General features: G+C 59.9%; 1 protein-coding gene across 1 annotated transcript in view; it reads right to left on the bottom strand.

Moving 5' to 3' along the window:
* GALNT9 (polypeptide N-acetylgalactosaminyltransferase 9) overlaps positions 1–27,086 on the bottom strand; it is a 76,521-nt gene that overhangs the window by 37,095 nt on the left and 12,340 nt on the right. The window contains exons 2-3 of the mRNA XM_035016784.1: positions 14,561–14,741; positions 75–241 (exon numbers count right to left, since the gene is read on the bottom strand). Coding sequence (XP_034872675.1) covers positions 75–241; positions 14,561–14,741 — 348 coding nt within the window. The remainder of the gene's footprint in view (positions 1–74; positions 242–14,560; positions 14,742–27,086) is intronic.

Genomic DNA, 27,086 nt, shown 5'->3' with positions numbered 1-27,086 from the left:
GCCCACCGACTCCGGCCTCCGGCCCCCAGCTCCGCACGCTTGCGCTGTGGGGGTGCCCCGCTGCCCCCACCTACCACTGTCGCTGTTGTCGTCCACCAGGATGACCTCCTTGAGGAGCCGCGAGGGCGTGCGGTTGACCACGCTGTGCACGGAGCGCAGGATGACGGAGAGGGCCTCATTGACAAAGATGAAGACCACGGAGATCTGGGGCAGGTCGGCGGCATGGGTTACCTGTCGGCACCTGCAGGAGACACGGTTGGCGGTCAGCGGTCAGTGTGGGGCGTGCCCGCTCAGCCGTTTCTAAATCTTACAACCAGCGGAAGAGCAACAACAAGGCCGGGGGAGGAACGCCCAGACTCAGTGATTGCATCCGTCAGAAGCCATGGGCTCGTGTGCTCTGAGCCTCAGCTCGCTGCGTCCTTGCTGAAAGTCAGGGAATGGTGGTCATGCCAGGCTGTGGCCTGGTGGGGGGTGGTGGGTGGTGGGTGGTGGGTAGGGCCCAGCCCTGAGCCCAGCCCTGAGCCCAGCGCCGTCAACACCTAGTTCCATCTGCAGTGCACATGCAGTGGGGGGCTGTGGAGCAGCATCTACAGTGAGCCCTGTATCCCAGGTGTTGCCCGGGTAGTGGGCAATGGGCTGCAGGGGGGCCGGGCCAACATCAGCTGAAGGCTGTTGCAGTGGACGTGAAGTCTGCAGGGATGGCCTCATCATCGGGGCTGAAGGTAACAGCCTCAGCTAAACCTAAGGACTGAGGGGCACACGGGGGGGATGTGCGGTTCTCCTAGGGGTCTCGTTGCGGAGGCTGGGTGTAGGGGCTGGGGCATGGGGGCTGAGCGAGGGGCAAGGGATGTCCGGTTCTTCAATGTAATTAAATGATGCATGTTTGTTAAGGAGCCCGCAGAAGGCAACAGGCTGTTGGTGTAATAACGTGATGGAATAAATTCATCAGGGGGCAAAGGGAGATGAACAGGAACTTAGCAAACAGTCAAAAATAAGGTGATGGAAAAAAGAGGAAAGAAGAGTAAAGGAAATACGAAGATACACCTGGAGGAGTCCACGAACGTTTGCTGCCACAATAAATGTAAACACACCAAATCTTTCCTTAAGATGGCAGAGGCCACTGGCCTTGGCTAGACACACACAGTCTCACACCCACACACTCACACCCACGCACTCTCACACACATGCTCACACTCACACATGCTCACACTCTCACTCATCCTCTCACACCCACAGAATCACACACATACACACACATGCTTACACACTCACACGCATGCTCACACTCACTCACACTCTCTCACACCCACATACTCATACTCACTCTCACAATGCTCACACTCATGCTCACACCCACAGAATCACACACATGCTCACACTCACATGCTCACTCACACTCACACACATGCTCACACACTCGCATGCTCATGCTCACACACATACACCCAATCACACAATGCTCACACTCATGCTCACACCCACACAATCACACACATGCTCGCACTCACACACATGCTCACACTCACGCTCACACCCAATCACACACGTGCTCACACCCATGCACTCACACACACATGCTCACACTCACGCTCTCACACACAATCACACACATGCTCACACTCACACACATGCTCACACTCACATTCACACACAGCCCTGCTCCAAAGGGCCAACTTCCCTCCTACAGAGTGAGTGCAGACAGGCTTTGAACCCCAGCCATCCGCCGCGCCCAGGGCCAGGTGCTGCCCTAGCGTGCGGACAGCGCCGGTGAGCCCCTCCTAGCCCACAGTGTTTTGGGGGCTGCATGCTAGTGTCTCTAGCCTCACAGTGGCGCCCAGACAAGAACAGTGGACATGGCAGCATGATTTCACAGAGGAAGGGGTGGAGGCAGGGACAAAATAGGGCCATGGGTGGGGACCCTGGGGCCATCTCTAGACCAGGTAGCCAGGGAGGAGCCGTGAGCAACCTGGCAGTGAGTTTAGCCCTGCCCTGCTCAGCTCGGCTGCAGAGCAAACACCACAGACGGGATGGTCTAAGCCACACAAGTGCGCTCCTCAGTCTGGAGGTGGGGAGTCCAGATCCAGGGGCAGCAGGGCCGGCTCCTCCCAAGGTCTCCCCTTGGTGTGCAGACACTGTCTTCCCACTTTCCCACCGTGTCCTCAGTGGTCGTGCCCTGTGCATGTCTGCACCCTGCTCTGCTCTCCACGGGGACTCAGTCGTAGGGGGCAGGCCCACCCGGGGGACCCCACTCCACCTGTCACCTCTGTAAGGCCCTGTCTCCCCACACAGTCACATCCTGAGGTATAGGGGTCAGGGCTCCCATGTATGAACCTGGGGGGACACAGTTCAGCCTGTAGCAGACCCAAAGAACAGAGGAACCAGCCATGTGGAGGACGAGGGGACAAAGAACCAGCAGGGGGGGTGCACTGGGCATGAAGAGAAATAGGCTGTGCTGGTGAGGTGGGCTGTGGGGGCATGGCAGGCTGTGGAGGGCAACGTGCCCCTGCCTCAGTGGACACTCAGCCCCTTTCCACCCTCCATAATGCAGACACACACGTGGCTGGCCTCCCCCCTGCAGCTCTGGCCATGAGTCCCCAGGATTTATTATGGTGTGGCACTGGAGGAGGCAGCAGATGGACACGGGTGGCCCGTGCGAGGTGCCTGTTCTCATGACCTTCCACGTGATGTAGACGTTCCTGCCAGGCCACCTGCGCTTCACCCTAGGGGTCATGGCAGCCACTCACCTTAGAGACACGCCGCCTTCACCAGATGGAAAATGCTCTTTGTGCAAGCTCAGGCCCCTGCTGGTTCCTGACTCAGACACAGAGCTCCCAAGCTGCCGGCCACTCTGGGGAGAGCACAGGCTCCCGGGAAAGCAGGGCAATAGAACCGTCCGGATATACTCTCCATTCTCTGCTCCGCAGGTCCATCAGGCAGGAACAATGTGAGTGGTGCAGGGGACTCACTGGCCGGCCTCGGTGAGAAGTCCAGGGGTGTGTGCCTTCGGGCCCGCTGGGCCGGGGGCTCAAGATGTCGGCAGGACCCAGGGCCTTTTCTCGCTCCACACCTTCCTCGGGCTGGGCGATGCTCTGGGGAGGGCAGTCCAGTTCCCAGCACAGGTGGGAAAGCAGGGTGCATCTCCTTGGCTCTGATTGGACGGCGCGCCCTGCCGTGGACCAATCACGATGGCCCGAGGAGACGGGGCGCTCTGATTGGCCTCCCTGTGGATTACGTCACTTCTTGAGTCTGGGAGTCGGGAGGGGGCTTCGCGAGGACCTCAGCCGAGGACCGGCAGCTGGTCGCCGGGAAGGCGGGGGACCCTGACGGCCCGGCCCCGCAGTGGGGACTCTGTCCCCCGCCTTTCCTTCTGTTCTCCTGCAGATAAGAGTATCCGCTGGGCTAGTGGTGTGTTTGAGGGCCTCCACTTTGAAGAGCCCTCCCTTGGCTGTGGGTTGAAAGGTGTCGCCCTCCTCCACAAGAGAGCCCGCGAAGGTGACCTTGGGAAACAGGGACTTTGCAGGTGTACCTATGTCCCGGATCTCAAGGTGAAAAACATGCTGGCCTTCGGGGCAGCCCCAACTCCAGTGACAGGTGCCCGTAAGGACAAAGGGCAGAGGGAGGTCGGAGTCAGGGCCGGGTCTGCGGGCGGACATGCGCGAGGCCTGCACAAGCACCTCCCCATCCGAGGTCGGCTCACCTGGTCACGACTACGGGTCTTCAGGCACCTGTCCCATCAGGCAGATCCGAGAACGGCCGGCGTCGAGGAAACGCCAAGTCCAGGGGTGTTTTGGGGGTGAGAGTCCATCCCATTCATCTCTGATGGGGGCAACCAGGAATGAGGTGCACTGGGGGGCCGTGGGGGCTGCGCCCCAGCAAGTGTGAGGAGCAGGGGCAGAGGGCCCGGGTCAGATGTGGTCTCTGCTCAAACACGGGAGGGGGAGGACCAAGGAGCGAGCAGGGTGCCATCACAGAGACCTGCGCTGCCTGATGCCCCAGGGTCCACGAAGAGAAACGGTCCGTATGGAACTCACGGGAGAGGCAGGACCCAGATGGGGAGTCCGCAGGGAGCCCGCGTCCGGGGCACCACTCCCTGGGCCCAGACAACATGCCCCCGAGTTTCTAACTGACAAAGCAGGCCGGTGTTCCCAGCTCAGCTCTCCACAGCCTGGACACACGTCTTGCTGGGTTAGGCCAGTTCCCTGAATAATTTAAGCCCAGTCGTTTTTCATGAATTTGGTTCTGAGAGCCTGGATTCCGTGCCAGGCCCTCTGTGCTGTGGCAGATCATCTCTCCATCTTTCCATCTCTGCCTCAGAAACCACGGTCTAGAAGGAATTCTTCACACAAAGTGATGTTGCTTCTTGAGATTCTTCTCATTTAGTTCTTCCAGCAAGAGTAAGTCCCACTTGGGGACTAGAAAATCGACAGGGTCACGTCTATTATGGGATCTGGTGCTGTCCAGATGCTTTGTAAAAATAGTGCATCGACTGTGGTCAGCATGATTGTAAAACATGGGATACATTTCTACAGAGCTTGGCAAACACGGACATGTGTAACTCTGGATGTGACAGAGAGCAAGCTGGCTTCATCTCCGTGCCGGGCTGTCCCCTCCCTGAGCCCAGTAACACCCAAATGTGTCTGAGTGTGGCTTGGGGGGATCCCTGGGGGTAGCCCAGCTGGGGGACAGCCTGGGGGGGTGGGGCATGGCTGTGGGGACACACTGGGGGACAGCCTGGGGAAGCGTGGCTGAGGGAACATACTAGGGAAACAGCCTCGGGGAGCACAGCCCCGGGGGGAGCACAGCTGCGGGGACAGCTGGGGGGACACAGGAGTGATACAAACAAAGCGGATGCTGGTTTCTGTGTCTATGCACTTTTGGAGATGTGGTTTGGGGCAGCTGGAGGCTGGGGTGTTAGTGGCCAGGCCCTTCTGCCTCGTCACTGTGCCAAGTGTGGGGTCCCCAAGCCTGTCTGCACCGGCAGCCCCAGTTCCACCGCAGGAAGCAGGGAAGGAGGGAAAGGTCATGCCCTCCCCACCAGGCGCATGTTCCCCACATCCACATATGTCCCACTGGCCACGGCTCGACCCCCTGCGAAGGATGCAGGACATGCAGCCTTAATATGGGCCTGAGCCCTGCTGGATTTGGGGTTTGCTTAGGGAGGAAGAAAGGGAGAAAAGATGGGAGGGTCTGGGGGCAGAAGGGATGGTGCCACTGCCCAGGACCACGTCCCCCATGGGGACAGTGGGCTCCATGCAAGTGGAGGGTGAGCCTTGCCCCCATACAAGAAGGGAAGACCAGGATGGCTCGGGACCTCCTTCACATCTTCATACTGGGTGGCCGGGCCGGGCATGCGGTGCTCCCTGTGTGGGCCCCACTCACGGTAGAGAGCCCTTGGGACGCCAGTGCCAGTGGGCACATCAACAAGACTCTGCCTGCCCTCGCCAGCCCCTCCCCGTGCTTGCCCGCTCACCACAGCACCCCCCCAAGGCAGCCCAGGCTGAGCCCCTGTCACAGAGAGCAGAGACGCTGGCCCCCCAAGGACCACAGACAGCACACCATGGGCCTGACTGCCGTCCAGGGGCTTGAGCGGGCAGCGGCGAGGAGGCGCGCAGTCCTGGGCTTTGGGCGCCCCGGTCCACAGCCATGTGGTTCCGCGGGCCGACCCCTGCAGGCGTCATACAGACAAGTGTGCCGTCCCCCTGCTGTGGGACGTTTAAGTTAGCACTTCCCAGAGCGCGGGGGCCTTTCCCAGACACCCCTTCCGGGCAGGGTGAGGCCATCTTTGTCCATGGCGCTCATCGGCACCTGGCAAGTCACCCCACAGGGAACGCGTGCAGCTTCCAAGTTGTTGGAATTAGAAACAGTGCAATGTATAGGATTCATTTTGGCCCAGCACAAATCTGCATTAAATAACCTCTTTTACTCATAATGCACTCCCCTTCCCCGTTAGACAGTGTGTGTTCAACCCAGGGCCGACGGAAAGGGCTGTTACCAGGGAAGGCTCTCCGCTAACCCGGCCCCACCCCAGGGGACAGGCGCTGGGGCATGGCCGCACACCACCTGAGGCAGGCGGCCCTCCCACCCAGCTCTTTCTGCCGCTGGGCTGTGGCCGCTCTCGGGACTGTGCGGCTTGGGGACCCAGCCACCTGCGCTTCCACCCTCCCCGCGGTGGCCATCACGGCCCCCCCGCTCTCCGTGCCCCCCCCCCGCCCCGTCTCTCGTTCCAGCTTAAGCCAGTTTGAGATGGATCTTCTGCCACATGTGATGAAGGGATCCTGATCCGGCGCTGGCCTTGGAATGCACACCGCCTGAGCTCGTGGTGTGGCGGGAGGACTCTGCCCGCACACGTGGTGAGCTTCTCCCTCAGCAGACGGTTCAACCGTGGAGCCAGCGGGCTCAGCTCAGGTGCTCACGACCACGCATCTGACCCCCGCCCCGTCTCAAGAAGGCTCCATCCATGGGAGCTGGGGTTCCCTCGGCAACAGGGCTTCATCCTAACCCTGCCCTCCACCAGGACACAGACAATCCCAGCTCGGGGCCTCGGCTCCAGGGGGTCAGGGAGAGGGCCACCCGCCAACCCATCAGCTGAATTCTCAGCCAGCCCCCCAGGATCTGAGACGGGTGTCCCCACAATCCTGAGAGGCCAGAGACCGAGCAGACCAAACATCACAAGCTCCTGAGAGGAGCAGACAAGCATCCTTGCCTCTCACAGCTCACAGGGCAGATGGGCAGACGGCCCAAGGCACACGAGGAGGGGTCTGCAGGGTCTTCGGGAAGGTTCCTCTGTTCTTGAGGACAGACAAGATGCAGGAACGTATTTGTTTAGCCCTTCGGGAGTGTGTGAGGATGTGATACTGGGAGCTGCCGCAGCCATACTGTGACCATGAGGATGGATGAGGCAGAGCAGAGAACTGGGGAGAGCTGGGGCCGCTGACGCCATCAGCCGCTGCCAGTTGAACAACTCGGGACCCTGACTGCAGCCTACTGGTCACGTGAGGTCAGGAGTCCCTTCACTGTGCAGCTGCATCTAGCTGAGTTGTTGGGGTTTTCATCTGACATTGTTGTCACTGACAGAGAACATCCACTCTCTTTAGGGGGACCCCACTCCTCCCTGGAGTGTCATCCAGCCCATGTACCTAAACACTATGATGCACGGTCTCAAATAGGTGCAGTGGCCACCATGCTTCCCAAAGAGGTTGCAACAGCAGGCCGCACCCCTGCGCTCCTCAGCTGGGACCCTCCCACCACAGCCACCTCCACCCACAGAGCGCAGTGAAGCGAGGCCACATGCCTCTGAGCAGAGTCATGAAGAGCAGAAAGCCTTTGTTTCGGGGGCCCCGAGGTACCGCGGAGGCAATCCGACTGCCCCACAGGGGGTGCTTTGGTGGACAGCTGGAGGTCGGCATCCACACGCGTGACAACCCCCAGCCCCGCCACCGGGCTCCCAGCCATTGAGGGCCTCTGACACCACACCCCCAGCTGAGTCCAGAAGGTCCTGCTCAGAGAGGCTACCCCCATGCACCCCATCTGAATTCCTGCCCCCGAGTCCGTTAACACCGTTAATGATGCGGCTAGCAGCGGGGGAATGTGCGGGGCACACAGTGGGTGCTCCCTGCAGACGCGCGGGGTGGACCGCGAGCGGGGGCTGAGCTCTGTGCCAGAGCAGCTCCAGCTCAGACTTCGCGTTCCCCACCCGGAGCCAGAGCAGCAGAAATCCTCAACCGCAGGGACGTTTCTAAGAGGATTTATAAACCCACAGAGGAGCAGGGGTGGTTACGAGGCTCTTGAAAGCCTCTTCCAAGGTCTCGGTTAGGGCACGTGGCAGGCACGTCCCGGCTGGCCTCACAGGAAACAGGGCCACAGCAGCGACACTAATGGAAATTTATGGGGACGCCCTTTGTGCCGCTGGAGAAATAATCGCAGGACGGAGAGGCGGCACCCCTCCTGGGGCAGCGGCGAGCTCCGCGGCTGACGACAGGACACACATCTGTCTCCCGCTGGAGGCGCCAGGTCTGGGGCTCAGCGTGGACCCGGAGGCTGCACCTTCCGAGGGCAGGACGGATGTTTCTGGAAACAGCCGCCCACAGGCTCTTGGAGGCACGTCACCCGGCGAGCATTTCTGCTTCTCTGTGGACGCCTTCCTGGTGGCGGCACCGGCCCGCTGTGGGTGACACGCTCCACCCTCGCAGGAATGTCCACAGTCACGGATCCTTGACGAGCGAGGCCACACCTCTGCTGGGCCTTCCCACTGGCCGGACGGCAGAGGAGGCCGAGCGGCCCCCCAGGAAACGGCACGGAGCAGACACGTGCGGCCAGCCCTGAGTCCATCTGTCCATCCAGGCAGCGGGCTGCAAGGCCTCCCAGAAACATTCGCTTGCACGACATGGGTGCACACGCACACACACGCAAACACGTAACACCACTACATGCACACGCAGCATCTCGTCGCAGAGCAGACGGCCCAGGAAAGACATCAAGGGCTCGTGTTTATTCGAGGTGCCTGCTTGCGGAGCTAAGGGCGCACACGTACCCGGACGTGCACAGGGAAAACAGTTGCGGCTCACCTGTCCCCACCTGTCTTCACAGAGACAAGGCCACAGGCCAAGACGCAGCCCACATCCCCTGCCGTGGGGCACAGACTCACCTCGCTGTGTATTCACGGACGTACGGGCATGCACTCCACCCTCGGACCTCAGAGCCTGGCAGACCCGCACACAGACCCCCACACGCCAGAACCAGGGCACGGATGTAGGGGACCCCTGCCACACCCCGCCTCACACAGACCAAGCGGGACCGTCTCAGGGGTTGCGAGGTCACTGCCCCGAGTGCTGAAGGGCCTGGCCACCGTCTGGCAGCCCGGAGGCCTTAATGCACCCGGTGGAGCGAGCAGGCTGCAGGGGTGGCCCTGACCGCCACAAATTGCTGGGCCATTGGCGGCCTGGGCCTTCAGGGCCCAGGTGCACAATCTCTAGGGCCTGTGACCACCAGCTTCTCCAGGCTCTCCCTCCTCATCCCTGCGGTCACTGACCCGCCATGGGCCAGGGTCCAGCTCAGAGCGGGGCTCTTCTGCTGGCCGTCAGCCCCTGCGGCCCCACAGGGCCTCTGAGGGTGGACACAGCCCTCCCCGCCGACAGGCTCCAGAGCTTGGGGTGAAGTGGGCTCTGCCCACATCCCAACAAATCCCCAGCTGCGAGGGAGCCAGGGGGCAGGCAGGCTCTGCCCTTCCTGTCTGGCTGCAGCAGGCTCGACCCCCCCCCCCCGCCCAACCTCCCCGGGGATCCCTCCCTCCCCACAGACACCTCCCTCCTGGGCACAGACCGAAGGCTCCAGGGCGGGCCGAAGGGAAGGGTGTCACCTGCTAGAACGGACCGCCTGGTCAGGATACCACTGGGGCTGCAGTTCGGTGTTCCCTGGTGAGTAAAGAAACCAGGGGGCCTCTCCCTGCACACAAGACCCACCCACCTCACACCCCAGTTTCCCATCTCCTCGTCTGAGACACCTGCCTGCTCTGACAGACCTTAAACACAGGAGGCATCAGGAGCCGGGCCCCGGCACGAGGTAACGGACTCCAGGCCTCTCTCACACCATCCCCTCAATCTGACTTACTGGAGCGGACAGCCAAGCTGTTCGCAGCGCAGAGAGTTAATATGCATGAAGTCTCTGCAAACATGTAGCAGGGGGGACATTACTGCACATGATGTAGGACAGGCTCGGGCTCGGCCACTCGTTTTATGATCCTATTTAATTTGGACTTGCCAGTCTCCCTTTTATTATCCTGTGGGCCAGTAATCAAGATCTATGTTGTGCACTTTGTGGCATTAATAAAGCTGCTGCTTAATTAGAAAAGCTACCTACCTCCAGACAAAGGGAAATCAACAACGTATCTAATGTGAGAAAGCGAGTGAGAACTTTGGTTTGAGAGTGGACAGATTGTCGGTCGGGGCAGGCACACACACGCACACACGTGAACACACATGCACACAGAGACACATGCTGCACACATCAACATGCACTTACACGTGTGCACACACGTGAACACACACAAACACAAGCATGCACAAGCAGACACATGCATGCACACACATTAACACGCATACTTACACATGCACGTGCACACACATCAACACATGCACACATGCAGACACACACGCTCATGCGCACATGCACACGCACACCCACATCCCATGTGTGTTTCCAGTGGCTGCACCTGTCAGAATCCAACACAAGACCATTTCTCACTGGACGGGTGGGCTCCACGGGGGATTAAGGCCGTTTAGGGAATCAAAATCTGAAAGCTTAAGATGGGCATAGACGGAACTTGTATTTGCGTATTTATCCAGTTAGTCATCCACAGATATTTGCTGAGGGCCTCCTGAGCGCCAGGTGTGGCTCCTGAAGTGTGGCCACACAAAGGCTCCCACAGACACCCCCTGGCGTCGCAAACCGAGAGGTCAGCATTCTGCAATGGCCCATCCCGGCCTTCCTCCTGCGGGCTCGTCACCAACAACTGCGGGACTACCTCCAGCTCAGCTCCTGGTCACAGCAACCCTGACCTGAGTCCCCATCCCAGCTCCTGGAAGGCCTCCACTGGTGGGCCTGGGCCTGGGCCGTCAGGTGGGCTGGAATGGGGCCACGGGGGTGCAGCAGCTGGCCCCAACTGGCATGCCTCTCCCTGCGTGCTCTCGGGCCTGTTCCCGGCACTGGGAATGGGCACGTTTGGGCTTCCTCCCAACATGGCAGCTGCAGGACAGGTGGACTGCTTCTGTGGCGGTTCACGGGCCAGGGCCAGTGCTGGGCCGGGCAGGGTGGAGGCCTTGGAAGCCCCACCGCGTCACCTCTGCCCTCCTCTATTGGACGACCCGCCACAAAGCCCATTCAATCTAGGGGAGGGACGCAGAGTCCACCCCTTGCGGCAGGGGAGGGGGCAGATTCTAGAAGACAGTCTCCCTTCCATGTTTGGCTTATGTGGAGAAGGTGAGATTCTGGGGGGAAATGCACGTGACACAGCAGGGCTCAGCAAACTATGGCCCACGGGCCCAAACCGGGTACTTGACCCTTCCTGCCTCAGCTTCCTCGTCTGCAAAACATGGGCACCATCCGTTCTCACAGCGCTGCTAGGGGGTCAGCGCTGGTCTGCGGGCAGCGATCTGCAGCACACCAGTCCTGAACAAGCCCCGGGGCAACCATCGGGCACCCCACTTGCTGAGCTGCGCAGGGCCTGGGTCTCCCCCAGGATGGCTGGGGCCCGTGTTCAAAGCCAAGGTCACACGCGGGCTGTCACCGCATGACTAAGCCCCACGACGCCGTCCACTGGGGGAGGGCAGCAAGTCCAGAGAGGCCCAGGAGACTGGTGGGATAGCAAGGGCTCGGAAGGGCTTCTCTCTGGTTTCTAGCTTGTCATCCTCACACGCACGGGGTGGGGGGCCTGTGCATGTCACACTCATCAAATCCTCCCGTTTCTTTTTGGGAAAGAAATGGATATAAATAAACATGTAAGAAAATGGAACCCACATTCTCTGTTTCAAGGAGGCAGAGAGCTGTGCCCCTTCCAATCAGTGTCTGTAAATCAGGTTTCTATCAATTAAGGCCTATTGTAAACGTCGGCTCTTTCCAAGTTCGCCCTGACGTCTTCCGTAATGTGAGGCTGACAGGGAACTGATCACTCCTGTCGGGTTTTATTTGGGCAGACGGAGCCTTCCTAAAGAGGGAGCCTCTGCCACGTGAGGGAAGGAGGCTGGGTCTCAGTCTCATAAAGTGCTCTGAGGACTCAGGGGTGTGCAGGGATGTGCCCGAGCACGGAGAGCCCATTAAGAAGCAAGAAATATAATCCAAATGCTTGAGCAAAAGATTTAAAAATATATGTGTGTGTGTATGTTAATTTACTACAGAGCCTAGAGGACTTTCCATTTATTTATAATTTATTGCAATGTTGGCTTCAGGAACAGCTGGATCCAGGTGCTGCTACTATGGCACTGGAACCTGATTCCTCCCCACCTCCCAATTCTGCCACACCCTGCACTGGGTTTTTCTTTGGGTTCCATGGGTGGGCTATGGGAACTCTAAGCTTTCCCCTCATAATAGTAAGATGGTGCAGCTCCCAGGTTCCCATTATTCCAGTTTCACTTTGGCTGAAAAGCCTGATTTTTTTCCCCAATGACCTCAGGTAATTCCAACATGCAGTCTGATTGGACTGCGCCCAGACCACATGACAGCCCTGAGCTAGGGGCTGAGGCTGGTGGACATAATGCTCTAATTGCCTTAATCCTGAGTCATGTGCCCTGCCCTGCAGCTGGAACGGAAAGTTTCCACGGGTTCCCATGTGAGAGCGGGGCGCCCAAAGAAAGAGCACCAGATTTCAGGGAGGCAAACAGCATCTATGACACACACTCTCATCTGTTCTATAAGTGCAGCGCTCTGACGCGGAAGATGCAGCAGGGCCGCCAGGGGAGCCCTGCCCCCAGCCAGGGCTGGCGACGGCTGGACATCGAGAGGCCCAGAGATCTGAACCCCATGAGCTTATGGGAGGTGGGCGCCACTCACCTGCCAAGTCAACTACTACGCTGTGCACAGGAAGGGGTTAACACAGCAGGCCTGGCTTGTCCATAGACACCCTCCCTGCACAGGAAAGGTCTGGCCATTGCCAGCTCCCGGGAGGTGACTTCTGAGTCCCTGGGACACTGCGCCCGACCCCAGTGTCCTTGGTTCCGTGGGGCCTTGGGCCACGCGGGATAGTCTACACTGCAGTGCGGTCCATGCTGGAACCTGAGCCACAGTGTGAGCCTGACCTCTGGGGGCTGGGGACGAAGGTCGGTCGGCCACCAAAACCCTGGACAGCAGGGCTGAAGTGGGCCCCCCGTTGCCATACTCCACAGGGTGCCGCCGTGGCTGGGAGGGTCCCTCCCGCCTGCTCCCCCCGCCCTGCCCTCTGCACTCTTCTCCACAATGTCATTCTGTCCTTCGACAAACCCCAGCAGGAGTAAAACAGCGCTGCCCAGGCTGTGAGTCCCTTCAGTGAATCACTGAGCCTGGGGTGGTCCTGGGGGGTCTCTGGAAGGCACCACGGTGCCCAGAAGCCCAGAGACAAGAACTCAACTCCAGTCGCTGAGGGAACCCTATTGAGGTCACCCTCCAAAGGTCAGGGCACGCTGGGGAGCGTTCAGAAACTGCCACGCACACCCACACACGTGCATACATGTGCACACGCATGCACACACATGCGCGCACACACCCTTAGAGCACGGACTGGCACGTCCCGAACCTGAGCCACTCAAGCCCGTGTCCATGACTTTGTCACATCTAGACGTCACCTGCATTATTCATTTAGCATGTTTCTTCAAATTGGCCTGTTTTATACCCAACCACATTTTTTACTCAGGAAAGGAATCTTTATTCCATCTCACGAAAGGAAAGCCTCTTCGATGGTACCCATAAAATAAAGCAGCGTTCTTTCGTGTGGCGTGTGTGCTCGGGGTCTGCCGGGACAAAGGGGAATTCCTCTGGGATGAAGTCCCAAGTGGAACAGGAGAGGCGGACAGTGGCCTCTCACCGCGGCCCCGTGCTGTCCAGGGAACAGGCCGCACCTACTGTCCTTTCCCAAGGCACAGGGTGAAGGGAACCCCTGGGTTAGGCCGCAGGGAGGCGCACTCCGGGCAGCCATGGCTCACTCGGGAGACCTGCCTGGGGCACCCCACCCCTCGGTCTGGGGAGGCGATGCCTGCAGAGCAGGGGGTCTGCAGTGAGTTCCCGCTGCCTGGCCTCCCGGGGCATCCCGCCCGCAAGTGTACCCCACCCGTATCGCTCCCATGATGCACCTGCTCATGCTTCCTCCTCAGGCCGGCCCTCCCGCTCCGCTCCCAGGACCACTTCTCAAACACAGTCTCACACACGCTCTAAAAACGCCCCCCCACCACCGCCACTGTCCCCGTGGTTTGCTGCAGGGCCGGCCCTGCCCCTTGCCCACCCGCCCGGCCCCGGCCCCCAGTGCTGAGGGCCCCTCCAGCGCCCAGGGTCCCCCCCACCCCGCCCCAGGCTTTCCCGCAGGCAGAGCCAGAGAGGAGCCCGGCCAAGCTTGCCTTTCCTTTCCAGCCCACGTGCCCGCCTGGAGGGACCTACTCAAGGAATGATGCCCGCTGAATATGGCATTTTGTTCACCTTTCACCCCTGCCAAGGTACCTAATGAGCTTCCACACAGGATGCAATGCTTGCAGAGCCGGCCACGAGGCAAGGCCACAGCCGGCGGCAGACTGGGGGCGGGAGGGCCAGGGGTTCGGGACGGATGGCAGACGGCTTTAGATGGGGGGTGCCACGCGAGCGAGTGAGCCCCGAGGTCCCAGCACGCTTCACCCGGGTCCTGTGTGGAGCGGCGGCAAGGCGCAGCCCGGCTCTCGGGCCTGCACACGTCTGCGTGGACAGGACACCCGCGACCCACCGACAGCAGACACACCAGAGCGGTGCAGGGCGGACGCGCAGTGCCCAGGGTGCCTGCCTGCACGTGCTCCTGGAGCCCACAGCGCGGGGGCTGGGCCTGGGGGCGCCTGTGAGAGGCGCGCCACGTACTCACTTTTTGGGCCTGTAGTCCGGGATGGTCCTGTCCAGGGAGATGCGGTCGCTGAGCTGCGCGTTGTACCCGTATTCCTCGTACTTGCTCTCCGTCTCCCGGCTGTCCTCCCGCAGGGTGGCCGCCATGCCGCCCTGGCCCAGGCCCCCGGGGCCCTCCACCAGGCCGATGGGCTTGGCGAGGCCTAGCGGGAAACGGGAAAGGGGGTGGTCAGGCAGGCCCCCGACCCTCCTGCCCTCCCCAGCCCGGCCCCAGCCTCGGCCGGCCGCCACTTTCTTCCAGACCCAACTCTGGGAATTCAAGGAAAGTCTATTAATTAACATTTTTTTCCAATAAAAATAAGTTCACTTTAAGAATGCAAATGAGTTGCCCACCTGCTCCCTGACCCTCGAGGCTGTCGGTCTTTCTGACGTCATTGCACGACCACAGTGGGACGCCACCTGGAGTGTGAGCCCGCAGTCCCCCGGGAGCCCCCCAGCGCCCGACACAGAGGACCCGGCGCCGCAGGGCCCTGCCTCAGAGGGTGGAGAGGGACGGAGCAGACCTGGGAGACAGGCAGGAGAGGAAGCACCTGTGCACGCGGGCTGCCTGGGAAGGCCAGACCTGGGGCCTGTTCTTCCGGAACGTTCCTCTAAGTGGTCCCGTGTGCCAGAGAAGCGCGTGGGGACGGCACCCTGGCTCTCTCTGGGACGGGTGACTCTGGGGCGTGCTGGCTCCGGGAGTGGGGCCCCAGGGCACCGCAGTCCAACCCTCGGAAAGGCAGGATGGGCCCCGCCTGGCTGGTCGGCCCCCCAAGCAGACTCCTGGGCTCGCGGGCAGAGGGGGCTCTTCTCTGCGCCATCGGCCCCCTTAGGTTTGTTACGGTAATGAAACAAGAAGGCCGCGCACTGAGGGGCGCAAACCGAAATCCAAGCTGTACTGGCCTCACGCTGCAAAACAAACCCCACGGACAGCCAGCCCTGCCCCCGACGCCCCCACCCCACCCACCCCCTCCCCCACGGCCTCGCGGAGCGGATGTCCCACCCCGGGAAACGCAAGCCCCTTCTCATTCGCCTGCGCTGCTGCCCGGCTTACAGTCCCAGCGCAGGAGGGGAGCCCAGGGCGCCTGGACCTCAGAGTTTTCTGGAATATTCCATCTTGAACCGGCAAACCTGTGTTGGTATTTATGTAGGACCGCAGGACACACATTGAATGTAAAATTGAAAAATTGCATGACACATAAATCATTTCCGCTTATTTTAATATTGCAAAAATACATATATAATCATGCTATTTTTAAACGTCTGAGCGGCATTTTCCACTTTGGAAAGTCTGTAAATAGCGGCCTCCCAAAGGCAGATGCGCCCCCAAACCTGAGGGGACAGCAGTTGGCGCTGATCACCGCCGGGCCCCCCAGGGAGCTCTGCTGCCCAGGGTGGGGGCTTGAGGGGGTGGAGCCCGGGGGTGGGGGGACCCGGAGTGGGGTGGGACCTGGGGTGGGGGCCAGGGTGTGGGGGCAGGAGGGGAGCCCTGGACGGTGGGGGCTGGAGGTTGGTCTGGGGGGAGTTCCGGAGGGGGTGGGGCCTGAGGCTGCGGGCATGGGGGCCTGGGGGGTGGGGTTTGGAGGGGGTGGGGGCGGGGGGCTTGAGGGCCCGGGGGTGGGGCCTGAGGGTGGGTTCTGGAGAGGGTAGGGGCAAGGGGGAAGCCCTAGGGCTCGAGTGCCAGGGGATGGGGCCTGAGGATGGGAGCTGCGCGCGCGGGGAGGGGGGGAGGGGGGCGGGGAGCTGGGGGCATGAGGGCCCGGGGTGGGGGACCCCGGAGTGGGGTAGGTCCGGGGTCCGGGCGGGGCTGGGGAGGGGGCCTGGGGTTGGTTCCGGACGGGCTGGGGCCTGAGGGTTGGGGGACGCCGAGGGGGCTGGTTTCGGGGTGCGGCGGACAGGGCTGGAGAAGAGGGAGGACTCAGCTTGTGCGGGGTCAGGTCCTGAAAACTCACGGGGCTGCTTCACGGCACTTTTTGGCTTGTCAAAGTGAGACACGCCCATGTGAGAACCTCCCGACGGGGCGGAAAGCTATGAAAAGGCAGAGTTGGGGTGTCCTGGGCAAGCCCCAGTCTGCAAAGGAGGGGCTTTTGCTGGCTGTGCCCGCACGCGCCGTAACTTCAGGGTCTGGCTCTGTCGGCGGGGACAGCCTCCCGGGACGTCCACACGGAGCCTGAGGCTCAGTCCGTCCGCCGGCCTCCTCCTCCCTCCACTCTTCCCCGCGGCGCCTTTATTCTCCGTTATTCCGGGTTACCTTTGTGACCTTGGGAGGAACACTTTCGGCTCTATTTCTGGAAGTGTTACTTTAGACAGCGTCTGTCCACTCCCTAGCGGGTTAAAGGAAAAGTTAGCATTCTCCCGGGACTTCTGCTCAACGGGGTCTAAGTTTCATTTATATATATATTTTTTCAGTTATAGAGACGTATAAACTTATAGGCATAAGCTAGAGGTCTGCAGTATATCCCTGTGCCTAGTTAGCAACACTTAAAATTTTGTCACAAAGGTAAGGGTTCTTACCACAATAAAGATTTTAAAAAATAAGATGTTGAATTACCCCCAGAAGGACAGAAATAGCTACACTGTAGTTTCTACGTTGTCAAACGTTGTCAAAGTCACTTAGAACAGCTAATTTTGCTCTGCAGCCTCCACCCAGCTCCCCACGGCTGGTCTGGAGGCTGGTTCTGAAAGGAGGCGCGAGCTCACCTCCACCACCCACCCGTTGCTGGCTGTGGGCCGAGCATCAGCGAGCCACGGAGGCCACGCAGCCCCGCCTGACCGCACCGCTCGCCCCTCCATGGAATGGCCCGGCAGCCTCCCTTGACACTATTCATTCCCCAAAATCATGTGCATTTTGGTTGGCTTTAGGCTTGGATCTTGACTTCCTGCGCACTTTTCAGGGTGGAGAGGTAAGGATGATTGGTAACAATTTTTACGTAGCACGGGTTTCAGACGCAGGACCGTGGCCAGCAGCCACGCGCCGCCACGCACGCTGATGTCCAGGGTCCCAGACGAGAGCCGAGTGTCCGAGAGGGAGCCTCGCGTGGAGCCTGCCCCTGCCTCCAGGGAAGGGTTCTGGGCTGGTCACGTCGGCGCCTCGCCCTGTGCCCTCTGGCCCTGCCTGACCCCTGACCTCTGAGCAGCTGCAGAAGCTCTGAGAGGCTGTCCCCCGGGGCGGGGGGCACCACTGGGGGAGCGGTGGGAGCCCCAGCTGTTACAGCTCCGACCATTAAAAACCCGTGGATCTGAGTTCGCTTTTATGGAGTCCTGCCCATCAGTGCCTCCCTGTGGGGCTCGTGGGACTCGCGTCTTCCCTCCTTTCTGGGATGACTGTGGGCTCACGCCTCTTTCACAAAGAGTTCCTTCTAAAGAGGCAGGATTGCTTGATCCCTGGGTGACAAGGGCAGACAGAACCGAAGAAACTTGTAAAGACTGAAGGTGGCCTGGCCGTTGGGGGGGGGGGCGGTCCACGGCCCGAGGGCCACTGAACCGATGGCCACATAGCCGCCAAGGCCCCTGGGGTCGACACCGACACCTACAGAACCGGCTCTTGTCTTCATGTCCCCCGAAATCCTGGCTTCACCAGCGGGGCCTGGTGCCAGGGTGGGGGTGGGGCACAATGTCCCCCAAGTCCTGCTGCCCTCAGGGCTCATCTCTCATTAGTCAGGCCACCAAGTGGGTGACAGGCAGGCTCTGCAGCCTTGTGGGCTGAACCGTGGCAAGCTCTGGTCCTGGCCCTCGGGACCTGTGGGTGTGGCCTTATCTGGAAATGGGGTCTCTGCAGAGGTCATCAGCTAAGATGAAGTCATCCTGAATTGGGGTGGGGTCCATTTTGGACCCAGACGCACGCAAAGAGAAGTTGGTCACGTGACAACCCAGACAGAGACTGGAGGGACGTGGCCACCAGCCAGGGACTGCGTGGGGACCCCAGGAGCTGGAGGAAGCCGGAAGCACCCTCCCCCCGGCCCTGCCCGACCTGGAGTCAGGCTCCAGGCTGTAAACGAATGAATGCCTGTTGTTTCAGCCATCCGGAGCGCAGTGTTCTGTCCCCGCGGCCCCGAGAAACCAGCCAGCAGACCTGCGGCCAGCAGACTGTGACGACTGGACACACGGATGCCAACCGTCCCTCAGCCCCTCTGGGGGTGGCGCAGCGACGGGTCGGATCACAAAGGCACCGGGGCCTCCAAAACAAGAGGGAGAGCAGCTTTTCCTGTTTGAAATGTTCCACTTCCCCCTGCGGGGGAATCAGAGCCCCAGACTCTTCCTTCCGCCCTAGAATGAGAAGTGATTTTGAGAACAATGGGAAATTTGCATGCATTAGCTCAGCCTTTGAAACGTCTGTCCAGCTGACTTCTCTGAAAATTAAACTGAAGCCACACCTCCTACTTGTTACCCTGGGACTTGGGGGGGGTGTCAAGGGCTGGTCGTGACAGCTGGTGGTCATTACACCCCCGCCTGCCCATGGCCAGTGGGTCCTCCCCCAGGTGCTTTTATCACCGCATTTTACAGAAGGACCCCTGAGGCTCACCGAGGCCGCACACCTCCTACCCAGTGCTTTCAACTTCCAATCACCTCAACGAGGAATTTTAGAGGGAACCGGTAAAGGTCTCCAGTTTTCCATTTTGACATCAAGGACATTAATTACAGCTGCTCATTACTTTTAGGCACCATTTCACGCAGTGGTACGGCAAGGCAGGAGGGACACCCCCTCGCGGCAGAGCGTTTTAATGGAGGCACCCAGTTTATGAGCGCCTGGCTCCGTGTTCATCACGCGCCTCCGTAGCAGGTCCACATGCTCTTGGGGGAGCCCTGGGAGCATGCTGTAGATGACCACGGGAGGCTCTTGGACACTGGCTCGTGGACGCATGCACCTCATGGACACTGCCCCTCCGGGCAGGGCAAGGGCCGCCCCCGTCCATGCGGCCACCCCTCCCCAGCCCTCGGCCCCCTCAGTCGGGTTGGAGACAAACACCCACAGCCAGCGTGGTGTGAGGAGAGGCCAGCTGGCCATGGAGAATGAGCCTGGCCACGTCGCGGTGATGTGGAAACTGAGGCAGAAGAGACATTATTACATTTCCTTACTGCCTACAGCCCACTGACAAGTCCTTTAAACAGGCAGTGACCTTCCTCTAGGAGCTCAGCTGCCTCGATGTGGACACTTTGCTAAAGGCCAAAGGCAACCTTAGCCGGACCCCCAGGATCCTGAGTCTACTTTAACATTTATAAATAACTTCGGAAACTCCCTTTATCTCTTCCCCCCAAGATACATGTCGGCAATCACCCCCCAAGCATACGGCCCACCAATATACATCTGAAGGGTCTCAGATTTTATTAGACGGTAATAAATGACCTTTTCCCAACAATAGCTAGCCCCCTCAGGATCCTGGAACCCTTCCTTCCAAATTCCTTAGAGACTGATGCTATCCTTAAGCCCCTCCCAACTTGAAAGTATATAAGGGGCCACTCCTCATGACCCCGGCGCGGCTCTTTCTGCCCACAGGTCCTGTCCCCCTGCTTTAATAAACCACCTTTCTGCACCAAAGACGCCTCAGGAATTCTGTCTTGGCCGTCGGCTTCGAACCCATCTTTCCTACATCAACAGCACCCAGATTGAATACCAGCCCTGGCTGGGGGCATCCGGGGATCCCCTTTTCACACCCAAAAGGGGCCTCATGCCTCTCAAAAAGTGAGCTTCCAGCAGGCATTCCGGAACCTTCTTCAGCTGGGCAGGAAGCCCATGATGCCCAAGCCCTCCCTGGATCGTCCAGTGCTGCATTGCCCTGGACATGGCCTTGCCCTGGAAGAGGGTCAGCAGGGGTCAAGAGGATGCGCTCGCCCTCCGTCCTCCAGCTGGAGAAGTCTGCATTTGGCTTTTTGCTTCCACTTGAAGTTATCGTCAAACGTGTCGTCTCCTCTGTCGTTCTGTATCAGACTGAATTCTAATTAATAATTATCTTCTAAAGCACCACGTAATATCCTATGGATGGATGCATAAACATTTGCTTCCCAGGTCCTGTGTGACTGTACGTTTATCTGTTGGCTTGTCCAGCCAGCCCGGTCCTGCACTGGTGTGGTTGTCACTCAGGGTTCCAGCAGACACTTCATCCCGAGGGACACAGTGACGGCGACGGTGGGCATGCGCCCAAGTGGGTTACGTCACCAGCAGAGAGCGCCCCTCCTCTGTATCTTGAGCGCCCAGAACAAGGGGAGTGAGGGCCAGCTTTGCACAAAAGGGCGCCTCCGGCTCAGGTGCGCTCCATCCTGGCGCAGGTGCGCTAAGTTGGCCCAGGGGTCCCGGGGGAGGCGGCAGAGGTGGGCCCCCGGCTATGGAAAGTGAGTTGTCAAGGTCAGGGCACCCACTGCTTCTAGAACATTCTCTGCTCTGCGGCTCTTGCTTAGTGAGGTGGGTTTGCTTTCAGAGGCAGGGACCTGACTTTCCGGAGGAGAAGCAGCTTCCTCTGAACACAGGGTCCTTCCCCGTTCATCCTCCTGTGGTGGTGGGAGGGGAGCGTGTACTTCTGCCAAAGTTCTCCTGAAGCCCACAGCCATTTGCTTCTGTGGATAATCATTCGAAGCTCCTTTCACGTGACTGAGGGAGCATACTTTCTAATTCCGAGAGATAATTTGGAAGCCATCTCAGCGAGGAGGTGGCTGTGTCTGAGATCCCAAGAGCTCCTACTCACACGTGGGAACCCATGGGGCCCGGCCCAGGAGTGAAAGCAGCCCGTCAGGGGCGGACTCGGGTGCTGGGCTGAGGGACCGGGGCCGTTGCCCAGACACCGTCTCTTGATTTACGAGAACACGGCGGCTGTCCCTCGGTACCTGGGGCTGGGGGTGGGTGCTCCCGTGCTCCAGACCTAACCCAGCCTAAGACACCAGATCTTCCAGACTTTCAAGGGAAGGCAGCGAGACAGGTTCATGTCTGAATATCAGCAACTATAGCATGGGGTTAACAAAGAGGGTCTGCCTCTGTCAGCTCGGGTGTGGCCGGCTACGGAAGGGCTACATAATGGGTCCCAAAGATGCCGCCGTAAATGGGGCTTTGCAGACAGGATCACCACAAGGACCCTGAGACTCGGAGAGTGTCCGGGGTCATCCAGGAGGGACCTACGCACCACCAGATGCCCTTAAAGCAGAGAGGCTGAGGGAGGTTTCACGTGCACAGTAGAGGGGACCGCGAGATCTGAAGGCAGAGCCTGGGCAGAAGGGACGCCTGGGCCCCCAGAAGCTGGAAGGGGCAGGAAGGATCCACCCTGGAGCCTCCAGAGAGCCCAGCCCTGCCCACACCTCGGCTTTAGCCCAGGGACACCCATTTTGGGCTTCTGACCTCCAGAACTGTAAGAGAATAAATCCGGGTTGTTTTAAGCCCATCAGCATGCGATGATTTGTCCCGGCAGCCCCGGGACCGGGCAGGGGACCCAGGCAGAGAGCGCGCCATCAGTGTGCAGAGAGCACCCCGGGGGTGCAGCCTTTTGGGGGGCTGTGTGTGTAACAACTGCACCACACCACCTCGGCCCTGGGGCTCCCGACAGCGGCAAGTGACCCTGTGGGCAGCCTGCGATCCCCCAACGGCTTCCCCAAACCCGGGTGCCAGGAGGGGGCAGGGGGGCAGCAGACCCTGTGCTCCCGGCGACGGAGGAACCCCAGGCAGGTGCAGGGTGGCTCAGAGCGGCCGCCTGCAGGGCTGGGAGGGTGGGTCTGGAGTCTGCCCGGGCCCACGGACTGGTGGCCCGCAACAGCTGTTTCTACGGACGGCCTGGACATTTCAGAGAAGAGCAGCCGACGTGGAGGGACCAGGAGGGGCTTGGGGCTTAAAGCAAGTCTCAGGGGCACTGCCCAGTGAGACACACTTCATGTGCAAGCCTGAGCTGCCAGCTCCTGTGGAAGGATCCAGCCGCCCGACAGCACGCATGTTCGTGCACAGTTGCGGTGGTCAGTTCCCTGCCCCCAGCCCGTTTCGCACGGCTGCCTAGAGGTTGAGAGACTGTGGCCCTGGTCTCGACGGATGGGGAGGGAGGTAGGTTGAATAGAAGCCCCAAAAGCTGGAACCTGTGAGTGTGGCCTTATTGGGAATAGGGTCTTTGCCGGTGTAACTAAGGTAAGGACCTCGAGATGAGAGTGTCCGGGATTAGGGTCGGTCCTAAATCCGACGACAAGTGTCCTGATAATTTAGAGGGGCTCAGAGAGACACACACAGAGAGGAGAAGCCACATGATGGTGGAGCTAGAGATGGAGTCAGGTGTCTGCAAGCCAAGGAACGCCAAGGATTGCCAGGAGCCACTAGAAGCTGGAGAGATGCCCGGAACAGATTCTCCCTCGGAGCCTCCAGGAGGAGTCAGCCTGCCAATACTGATTTCAGGCTTCTGGCCTCCAGACTGTGAAAGAATAAATCCCTGTTGTTTAAGGCCACCCGGTTTGTGGTCATTTGTTATAGCAGATCAATAGGACACTCATACAGGGGGGGAAGGAGGAGGGGGTCGGAGAGGAGGGGGAATGGGGAGGGGCAGAGGGGGAGGGTGTGGGTGGGAGGGGAGGGGAGGGGAGGGGAGAGGAGAGGAGGGGAGGGGAGGGCAGGGGTGAGAAAGGGCAGAGGAGAAGGATGAGGGGAGGGGGAATGGGGAGGGGCAGAGGGGGAGGGTGTGGGAGGGGAGGGAAGACAGTCTGGGTGCTTGGCCAGCATCTATTGTCTCCGTCCTTTTCATTAGCAGAACCACAGTTCATTTGGGGTAGAAATGAGTTCAGCTAAAATGCTCGCCTCCCTGGGCTGACCTTGCGGCCAGGGGTGGCATGGGACCAAACTCTGATCAGTAAGATTTAAGTGGAATTTGCTGGGTGGAATTTCTGGGAAATGTGTCTAAAAGGCATGGTCTCAGCTGGTGTATGTACGTTTTTTGCCTTTTACCTGCAGTCCCTCCTCCTTTCTCCTGCCTGGAGCTAGGACTCAATGCCCAGGGCTGGAACGGCCGCCCTGCGACCACGAGGCCGAATGCTGCACACTAGGAAGGGAGGGGCTGGAACCAAATGCGGCTGGGTCCTTGAGGCCCCACGGCTGTCAGGCCGTGGGCGTTGGGCGGCCACGAGACCCTGAATTCCATCCCCCAGAGACGCGAGGGAGTGGGCCCTGCTGCAGAGGGACCAGCTGCCAGGGCTGGCCGTCCCGGGGCCCCTTCCAGCCCCCCTCCCAGAAGAGTCACGTCACACCTGCAACCCACGCCTTCCAGCCAGGGTACCGGGCACACATGGGCGGCTGAAAGAGTTTTCAGTGCGGGAGGAAGCGCGGGAGGAGGTGCGGCGTTCAAGCTCCCAGCTTCCTTGAGTCACAGATTCCATCTGTCACGGGGACGTCAGCCGGTGTTCTGGGAGGAGACAGCCCCAGTGCAGACGCTGGTCACAAGCACAGCTGAGAGGGGAGGCAGAGCAGAGGGCCGTGGCGGGGGGGGGGGGTGCCCTCAGCATCCGGCTCCCCACGCCTGGCAGGCCAGGCCAGCCGACGGACCACCGGCCACCCTGGAATCGGCCAGAATCTTAGATTTGAATCAACACCACCAATTGCTAAAAAGCAATAAATATCTGACAAGACGGGGAAAAAGTTTACAAGGACAGACGTGAAGAAAGATGGGAATCTGAGATGAGTGCTTTCTCGAAGTGGGGGTGGGTGTTGTCCTGAATACTGCGAACTCCACATCTCAAGCGGGGGAGAAGTCAGGGGCCAGATGGCCCCCTGTGTGGGGCAGCAGCCTTGGACGGGGTGGGAGGGCCCGCTCACAGCCCCAGGAGCCCGGAAGGACAGACACAAAACTCCTGTCCATGGTGGGTCCAATGAGGCCGAGGACTGAGCTTCCCTGACGGCACGCACACCCGTCCCACATGCCGGGGCCCCGCGCAGAGGCAGAGAGGACCGGCTGCCCATGCTGCCCTCACCAGCCGTCTCCTGCTCCTCAGGTCGCCCAGCAGGCGGGACTCCGAGGCTCACGGTGGACAGACCGCTGATCACCTGCCAGGGCTATGGGCCATGCCCTCCCGCACCCTCGACCCTGGTGGCCGCCTTCTCGGGGAGAGTGGGGTGGAAACAGCAGTGAGCAGAGCACCCACCAACTCCCAGCTCCTCTCTTGCTTTGCCCTATAAAAATGTAGGCCAATCTAACACACCTGCTATTAATTTTGATGATTGCAAAGTGGAAGTAAAAGAAGCAGGCCCCGCGTGGCTTTGTAGGCGACAGCTCCGCCGCAGGTTCCGCGCACCCACTCTCCCCACGCGCCATGGCCAATTACGTCTCAGGTCTGTTAAGGATCTCTGGGGACCCAAACTGGGGTTGTGTTGTTAAAGGCCAAAGATGGACTGCCCTTCTGGAACCGTGAAGTCATGAATATTTTGCAGGACATGGCAACACCTGTAAGATATATTCTCACTGAGACCGGTCGAGTGTTTGATAAATCTTCATATGTCATGTGAATATTTATGGGGCCAAAGCATGCAAAATAAGGAGCGACTGGAAATATCCGGCAAAATGGATTTCCTGGCTCTCTCTCTCTCTTTGTAAGCGTGTCCTGTGGCCTGCTCCATCCAGCTCCAGTTTGGGTCTCCTGATTGCTGGGGAGTGGGCACAGGGACATTTGGGAGTCCTGTCCCTCAGCAGCCACCTGGCCCCAAGTGCAGCTGCATGGAAGGTGGGAGTGGTCAGGTCCCCAGCCTCTGACGATAGACGTGCTCTCGCTGGGCTGAGTTCTCTGCTCAGATCCCGACTGCCAAATCTCCCGGGAAATGCAGGCGGTCGTGAACAGGAGGATACCGAGGGCCCGTGCTCTGGGGAAGATGTGGGGATGTAGGGCCGGACCCCAGGAGCTGAGAGTCTGGCTGGCTCTGGCCGGGACCCCCTTTGGGTGGGGACAGAGGATCCAGCCCCTCCTTCAGCTGGCCTCCTGACCCCCAGGGCGGGGATGCCGGCCTTGCTGGCTGCCCCAGCCCCAGGACCTGCTTCACAGTGGTGCTCACCAAACAGGTGCACTGAGAGAATGCATGTGTGCATGAATGAATGACCGGAGGGTGGGCAACTGCGGGCTCCCGATCTGAAGGACACAGAGCCAGAGCCATGGGTGCTGCCCCCAGAGTTCCATCCAGGGGACAGTGACCTTCCAGACAAGGAACGGTGGACAAGCACAAAGTGTCCCTGTCTCAGCCTGCCCTGGCTGCCCTAGGAAACACACAGACTGGGTGCTTACACGCCCTTATTTCTCACAGCCCTGGAGGCTGGGAGTCCACACCAAGGCACCAATGTGCCTCCCGGTCAGAGCCTGTCCCTGAACTGTCTCCTGGCCAGCAGTTCTTGCTGTGTCCTCAACAGTCTGTCCTTGGTGTGCGCGTTCAGAGCGAGAAACGGGATATCTGTCTCTCTTCCTCTTCCTGCGAGGCCACCAATCCCCCATGCGGGCCCCCTTGAGAACCTTTCTGAGCCTGAGGGGGAGGGTTCCCTGCAGGGAATCTGCAGGGAGGGTTCCCATGGGGGAATCTGGGGCACACACATTCGGTCGCTTGGGTCCATTTCCACCCCCCGGAACTCATGTCCTTCTCTTGTGCCAAGTGCACACACTCCACACTCCCCGAGATGTCAGTCGTTCCAGCACCAACTCTGGAGTCTGAAGTCAAAGCCTGTCTCCACATCGGCACGCACAGCTCCCCAGACCCGAGCCACGGGGCAGCAGCATGTCCCTCATGGCTGCTGGGCAGGCGTTCAGGTTTGCTCAGCTTGGTGCCAGAGCCAAGCCCAGAATTCAAACCCCACCTTCACCCACGTCCTAACTGTGGGTAAAATACTTGAGCATTGTGAGCCTCGGTTTCCCCATCTGAGTTAAGGTGACAGCACCTCCCTCATGGGACCCACACTCCCCCAGGGACCCCTCCAGCCACAGGGCCTTCAGTGGTGGGCATCCTGAGCCAGCGGAGCTGCCTGTCTGGGGGTGGGGACAGCTCGAAGAACACCTGATCTAAGCCGGCCCTCGCTGAGTGCCTTCTGACCCCAAAGGCCCCAGGTCAGGGATAGAGAGGCTGGAGCTGGGCGTCCGCCCTTCCAGTGGCTGACAGGACCCTCAGGAGAGAGGAGATGGGGAAGGTCTAGAATCTGGCCACATGTTTCTGCAGGACCCAAACACCTAGCTGTCTTTTCTCCTCATCTGAGTTTCTGCAGCCCTGGGAAGGAGAACATGCCCCACATCCCTGTTCTCAGGGGCAGCTAGGGCTTCTTGCAGCCCTGGGCAGTGCCTACGGTCCATGTCTCTGCCCCCAGGGGGGACACCCTTCTGCCAGGGCCACACTGGACATGAGGCTCTCATACCCATACTTGTGCCTGACAGACTATTTGTCTGTACATGGGAGCATCTGGGCCCAACTTGCCTTCCTGGCCTTCTGTCCTCCTCCAGCCATTCAGGATACTTGCTTCCCTTTCTCAATGCTTGGCCTTTCTCACTGTGCAGGATCTCCCATACCCATCCACCCACCCACTCATCCATCCATCCATCCA

The sequence above is a fragment of the Mirounga leonina genome, unplaced genomic scaffold, assembly GCF_011800145.1.
Source record: "Mirounga leonina isolate KUSES-001 unplaced genomic scaffold, KU_Mleo_1.0 Mir_171, whole genome shotgun sequence".
Classification (NCBI taxonomy): Eukaryota; Metazoa; Chordata; class Mammalia; order Carnivora; family Phocidae; genus Mirounga; species Mirounga leonina.
This window is presented reverse-complemented; position numbering and strand designations above follow the sequence as displayed.